The sequence below is a fragment of the Canis lupus genome, chromosome 33 (assembly GCF_011100685.1).
Source record: "Canis lupus familiaris isolate Mischka breed German Shepherd chromosome 33, alternate assembly UU_Cfam_GSD_1.0, whole genome shotgun sequence".
NCBI classification, from domain to species: domain Eukaryota; kingdom Metazoa; phylum Chordata; class Mammalia; order Carnivora; family Canidae; genus Canis; species Canis lupus.
The window spans coordinates 5,670,139-5,677,704 of record NC_049254.1 but is presented as its reverse complement, the minus strand read 5'-3'; the positions used below and the strand labels follow the sequence as shown (position 1 = coordinate 5,677,704).

General features: G+C 34.4%; 1 protein-coding gene across 1 annotated transcript; it reads right to left on the bottom strand.

The window, feature by feature from the left end:
* Positions 1 to 3,841: 3,841 nt before the first annotated feature.
* On the bottom strand, positions 3,842 to 4,771 carry OR5K18 (olfactory receptor family 5 subfamily K member 18). The gene is given in 1 exon segment (NM_001388997.1): positions 3,842 to 4,771. A coding segment is annotated over 1 exon segment (930 nt).
* Positions 4,772 to 7,566: the final 2,795 nt, after the last annotated feature.

The window sequence follows — 7,566 nt, the reverse complement described above, 5'->3', positions numbered from 1 at the left end:
TAAATAAAATCTTTACAAAATTGTATTATAATGTAGGAAATATCTTTGTTCTTTTGAGATATATGTTGAAGAATTTATGAGGAAATTGTCATTATCTCATCATATATATGAATATACACATATACATACATGGATCAAATATGTATATATACACATTTGCAGATGGATAACAGGGCCAATGTGCTGAAATGTTAATACTTAATAATCTTGGTTTAAAAAAGTCATGAGCATTCTCTCAACATTTTTGTGGATTTGAAAGTTGTCAAAATAAATCTGGAGGAAAATGTCATTGATTCATATTTTTCTTGACTCTGTCCTCTCTCTGCCCACTTTACAGCTTAGTTTCTTGAAAGTTTTCCTCTCTTGCTACTTTCATTTCTCTATGTTGCGTATCATATCATTTAGTGTGTAAGAACATGAATTTGATGCCTAGATTTGATCCCTGAGCTCCACCTTAATTATTCTATGGACAAGTTATGAAACCTCTTCGTCCTCCATTTTTTTTTCAGTTGGGTAAGAAATTAAAATATAGAAATAAAAGTAAAACCATATAATGATTGCTCTTCTCTGTTTAACTTACTTCACTCAGCATAATTCCCTCCAATTACATCCACGTCGAAGCAAATGGTGGGTATTCATCATTTCTAATGGCTGACAAAACATGAGAGACTCTTAACTCTAACTCTGGGAAATGAGCAAGGGGTAGTGGAAGGGGAGGTGGGTGGGGGGTTGGGGTGACTGGGTGATGAGCACTGAGGGGGGCACTTGACGGGATGAGCACTGGGTGATATGCTATATGTTGGCAAATTGAACTCCAATAAAAAATATTAAAAAAAAGAAATAAAAGTTAAAAATGTAATGGATGTGTGAAGGATTAAATGGAATCCATTGCAATGTTATGTATAAGCTAAAAGGGTGTCTGAGAATTAATTTAAAATAAAGTATCAAATGAGAGATGAGGCGATAGACACAAATCAGTTAATATTTATTCAGTTGCAATAAAAGCATTTTTTCCACATAAGCTTAACAATAAGATCTATTGGATTCTAGAACCAAAAAGAATGGTTGATAACAGTGATGCTGGGTCTGTTTCTCTGTGATTCCCTCAGCTATGCCCTCCTTTGTGTGTTGACTTCATCCTCAAGCTCGATTCTCTTTTGATGGCAAAATGGAAGTAGACTGTGCCAGATTTCATGTCCATACAGCATGACATTCAGAGGAAGAAAGTACCTTATTTGGTGGATCTCTTTTAAAATAAAGGAAATATATATCCCAGAAACTTCCATAAAAATCACTTCTTTAGTCTCATTAGCTCCAAATAAGTCACATACTCTTCCCTTAAAGGGGGCTTTAGGCTTCAGTGTTGCTAAGAGTGGGAAGAGGGTGGTGCAGAAATACATAACAAAATTTGTGGTATCCCTGGAAAAGGGAAAGGGATCCATGCATGTGAATCTAACAAGTAAAAGTGTCCTCTAATGCAGAGAGTGTATACAAAAGAACAACATTCATCTACCTCAGGCATCTGGATCCCTTTAGACTCTTAAGAAAATGTGTTTAGGGCCTTTAAGAGCTTTGTTTCCGTGGGTTATATCTAACAGTATGTACAGTTAGAAATTAAAACCAAGAAGTTAAAAATTATTTATAGACTTGTTCCAAAGTAAGAATAATAAATCTATCATACATTAAGTTAAATAATTATATCAAAATATATTAAAGGAAATGGTTAGCAAATGGTTCAATGTGTCAGGTCCCTTTTTAAGTATTAGTGATAGGAAATCAGCCATGACTAGGTTGGTACTCACAGGACGAATATGGCTTTCATTTTTTATCTAATAATTACAATTTAGCATTTTTTTCTTTAAAATGTTGCTTATATCTGTGCACTCCTCTCCTTTCATCCTCCAGTTTCAAACTCATCAACTAAGATATGAATTCTTGAAGTTAGCCTCATTGCTTCCAGCTTCATTCCAATCAATTGCCAGATTAGTTTTCTGAAAAATACAATCAGATTACCCAGTTCTAGGAAGAATTTGGTGTCTGATGTCTTTGAGATACATTCAGATTCCTTAGGGTGGCATTTAAGATACTCAGTAACCTGATGGGCTTTCCCTCTTATTTCCCATATTTGGCAACAGCTCGTAACAATAGTTGTGGCAGCTTTCTGACTCTGTCCATGGTTCCCCTCTTCACCCCTGTTCCCAGTGCCATACTTACTTCCATAGACATTGACTGTGGTCATACCCATTCCTTTTTTCCTCCAAACAAAATTTTTAAAAAATCATTTTTAAGACACATGTTACATCTGATGCTGCCTGAGGATTAAATACCCCAGGCTACAAGGATCTCCATTTTCTTTTTTCTTTTTTTTTAAGATTTTATTTATTTATTCATGAGACACACACACACACACACACACACACACACACACACACACAGGCATAGACACAGGCAGAGGCAGAAGCAGGGTCCATGCAGGGAGCCTGATGTGGAATCACACCCTGGGCTGAAGGCTGAAGGCGGTGCTAAACCATTGAGCCGCCCGGGCTGCCCCCCATTTTCTGAACTCTCAAGCAGTATTAATACAAATTCTAGTTCAATCTGAATGACCTGGATGAAATTGAGCAAGCATCTCAATGTTTCAGTGTATGAGGATTTTACTGAGAAAAAGCATGAAAAATCATGTCTAACCAGTATAATCTATAGGAAGGGCCAGCTCTGTGCCTTACCAGATAACATGTTCTCAGTAATTTATTATTTTTCTTTTCTATTTGCAAAAAAAGTGAATAACAAATATTTTGTTTAGGTATTTAGAATTTTCCCTATTTTGTGCCTCATTTATGCTTTACAGCTTCTCCAGCATTTTGTTAATGGTGAGAATGGAGCAGTAATTTACATTTGAATCAGTACAGGTTGGTGAAATATCTAATAACACACAAGATAAGTAATATCAGAGGAAAAAAACCATCATTTACTGTAATGTATTCAGGATTACACTCCATTTTTGCCAGTAAGACAAACTGTGTGAGATTATCTAAATCCATATGGATTATGGATTTCAGTGTATATACTATCTATTTCAACTACAGATTGATAAATCACCAATATAGACATACTCTATTTCACAGAATTTGAAAGTAAAATTGACTAACAGTCAAGATGAAAATAGTCTTTTTAATTATACATTTTATTACTATTCTTTTCTTGTTTTAAATATTTTTTAATTGCTAAATGCATATAATAAATTTTCTACTTTTAAGGATGAAAGTATTCTTGATTTGAGCATAGACATTTTGTGTAAATTAATATTCAGATATATTCTCTTGAATCAACTCAAGAAAATAATCAAATATGTACAGTTTACCTGTGACAGATGGTCTTGATTAAGAAGGAATTAATTCTTGATAATTTTGAAGGTACCAGAATTTGTAGGATTATGGTTTGGGATTCAAGAAATTGATCAACAATATTAAATGGAAGTGAGGTTTATATATACTGACTTCTAGTCCTACTTATTGTTGTATTTGTTGAAAATTGTAACTCATTACACTTTGAAACAATTAGTTAATAGTTTAGCTAATTTCGTTGTGACACAATTTGTGAGCTCAAGAATAATGATTTAGTTCATTCTTGCTGGGAGCTAGAAGCTTAGATTTTGAAATAAATTGTACAGAATGTCTCCTTACTGAACTTCTTTATTTGACTCCTATACTATCATGCTTTAGTAATTTAATATTTTACATATGAAGTGGTCATTTTCTATTCTCAATACTCAGAATATTCAGAAAAACATTTTCTCAAACTTAAGTTAGTTTTCCATAGGGGATGATATTTCTTTTAAATGTTATAAAATTTTCTTTATATTTCTTTTCATGGCATTTATTACTTCCTTATTTCTTAGACTATAAATAAAAGGATTTAATAAAGGGATTACTAGAGTATAAAAAATAGCAACAGGTTTATCTTTATCCTCTTCTTTAACTGAATTTGGTCGAATGTACACAAAGAGAAGAGAACCATAGAACATTGAGACAGAGAGAAAGTGAGATGCACAGGTAGATAAGGCTCTGCCTCTTCCCTCTTTGGATTTCATTTTGAAAATCATGAAAAGGATGCAGAGATAAGAGATTATGACTATGATAATAGAGAAGACTAAAATTGAAGCAGAAAAGATAAATATCAACAATTCATTGATATAAGGGTCAACACAGGAGAGTTTGAATAATGGAAGAACATCACAAAAAAAGTGATTAATCTGATGAGACCTACAGAAAGTTAAACGAAAGAGAAACACTATATGAATCATGGAATGCAGGTTTCCTGCTATGTAGGCCCCTGCGGTCATCTGAAGGCAGAGCTTCTTCGACATCAGGGTGTGGTACTGCAGTGGGCTGCAGATGGCCACATAGCGGTCATAGGCCATTGCTGCCAGGAGAAAGCAGTCTGCAGTTTCAGCAAGGCACAGAAAATAAAATTGTGCCATGCATTCATAGAGGGAAATCATTCTGTCCTTCGAAAAGAAATTCTCTAACATCTTGGGGGTAATGGCACAGGCACAACAGGAATCCATTAGAGCCAGGTTGCCCAGAAAGATGTACATGGGTGTGTGAAGGCGACGCTCCATAAGGATCAATGCCACCAGGCCCAGATTCCCCACCATGGTCACCAGATAGATAGTGAGAAACACCACAAACAGAACGGTCTTCAACTTTGGGTGATCTGTAAATCCTATGAGAATAAATTCAGTTGTCAAGGAGTAATTATCCTCAGTCATATCCACGTTCTCTGTGGAGATAGGAATTCTGGAGATACAAGAGTCTAATTCAGGGTATGTATAGTTTTCCTTCCAAATTTTCTATCTACAACAAAGAGAGGAGTTCTTCAAACCTCTCTTACTCTCTCTGGATGCAGTCACACAAACGTCTAGGGGATACTCATTCCCCTAAAATGTCAGCTTCATAACCTCGACTCTGGAAATCAGCATCACATGAATATTCTTGTATTTCCAAGAAGAATGCTTACCGTGGACAAGTTTTGTCATTATGAATTCCTGCATGAAGAGTGTACAGATCTAGGGTATCCATATTTGTTTCATCGTTGACATATAATGTTAGTATCAGTTTCTCTATTAAAGATCCTTAAAATGAATTTAAAATCAATTTTCATATATACATATTTTTTGAACTGAGTAAAAAGTTTTTCAGATGCTCTCCAGTGGAGTGAATGCTTGAAAATAGAATATGACAGTCAATTTAACTTTATGTATTAGGAATTGTATGAAGATCACTAAGGATTAAGAAGAAGAGGACCTTTATCTTTAAAGAAAATAACTTTGGATATCCAAGGAAATAAATATCTCTATATTATCATCTCTCTCATTCCTTTTTATGGTATTACATCCACTTTGATAAAAACTAACTTTATCCATGCCATCATTCCTGTCGATTTTTGCCCAGATTTCTAAATCCTTTTCTTCTTTATGTAACGCAGAGTTTACATATAATGCCACATCATGAAGTTTAACTAAATGCCCCAGACTACACTGATTTTCACTTTCTGCAGCCTCCAGAGTATCCCATATACCCACCACACTCTAAGGTTGCTTGTGTATAATCTACAAGGCTGTTTTTTCCATATATGATGCACAGTTTCTTTATTAGAATTGTAGACATTTGAGCATAGCTATGCTTCTACTTCTTATACGAGTTGTTTCATGCTATAGAAAAGGAGCAGTAGGATTCCAGTCCTAGCTTCATTCCAAAGACCTGAGATGGGGAACTATCAGTGTACTACTGCTGATCCTCAGTGACCTCTTGGGTTTCTGCAAATTGAATCAGCTAATTTTGAAGAACAGCCTACAAAGGTAATTAGTCAAAATTTAGCATTGAATAGAAGTTATGAATCATTCTCTTATCTGAATTAACCCCTCTACTATTTTCTTGTTTCCTAAGAAACTTATGTAAAATTATCTGAAGTATGTCACAGTAGTTTAAAAGTTGATAACAATACATTTGCCTGTATCTTTTAGTTTTGTAACACTTAGAAAAAGAGAAAAATCTTAAAACAATAGGATTTAGAAAAAATTTTATTTCTCTCAAAGGCTATCTTCTATCTTTACTTAGTGATCTATTAGGATATATTGGCCAATGTGTCTAATTATATGAATTCTATGGTCAAAATAGGTTTATTTTTGCATAATCGAAACTTCAAAATAAAAGCACAGGCTGTACATTTTCAGTTTTTACAATATTAAACATAAGCCATTTGATAACAAGAGCAATGTTAGAAATAATTTTCAATGTACCTGCCTAAATTATTTCACAGAGCTAAGCTGTGTTCTTACCTGTATATTTTGAAAATTTACCTTATAATCAGAAAAAGGCAGCATGAATTGAGTTTAAATCTCATTTCCCATAGCCTTCGGGCATGAGAAGAGCTAGAAAGGTGGGAAGTTGAAATCTGAAAGCAATGAAAAAATGCTAAGTTATTCAGATAAATAAATAATTATGGATGCTAATAACAAATGCCAAAAAATTGTATACTTCCTTTATTAAATATAAATTTGGATATCCTTTACCTTATTGCTCTGAGAAGCATTTTATAACACATTGCTTTTTGTTATGGTGTTAAATCTCGTAGAGTTTCAGAATATAAATTCTGATCTCAAAACATTTGGGATTAAAATAATTAAAATCTGGGAGTCTACTAATAGGTCAGTGTCAATAATTATGTTCCTTACAATGCAAAGTTAAATTTTCCAACAGATGCTTATGGGACTTCCCTGCAATGACATCAGTGTATTTCTATGGGGAGATTCAGTTCGCAAAACATGTTAGCTATATGATATAAATTAAAGCTGAACTGTGAGACAATGAGGTTAAAGTAAATGATCCTCACTCAGGTCAGTAAGGTCACTTGATGATCATCTTGCCAATTCTTATGTAAATGACATCATTTTTACAATTCTGATCATTCCCAGTGTGTAAAATGTAAAATGAGCAGAAGAGAGTCTCAGGTTGGTTTGGACAGAGTGCTGGGGGGATTAACGGGATTTATGAAAGATGATTAACATCTGGTGAGGAGACTGATGTGTTGTAGGGTTAGCTAGGCTCATCAGCCCCGTCACTCTGAATTGGATTTGTTCCCATGTGTTGCAAAACCCTCATGGAAATTTTGCTGTTACAACTTAACCCCACTATGAATATGATTGATTGAGTGGTTCTCTGTTCTTCTCAGTTCACCCCAATTCCTTTATCTTTCTCACCTGTTTTCCCCCCTCAGTCCATTAATCATAGAAATATACAAAGTAATAAAATTTTACTTAGTAAAATCGCTATGTATATAGTAGGTCTATATTCAGTCACTTGTTTGCAAGCACCACCATTAGCCTTAGACATAAGAGGGGTTTTGTCTGATATGTTCATTCCTTCATTCCTAACACCCTAAACAGTCAAACTCTACAGAGCTAAGCAAATATTTGTTCCGTGCATAAGAAAATGACACTCCACTGCAATGGAGCAATGGTCTCTCACTAGGTTTCAAAGCAAATCCATTTTTCTCATTTCAGAA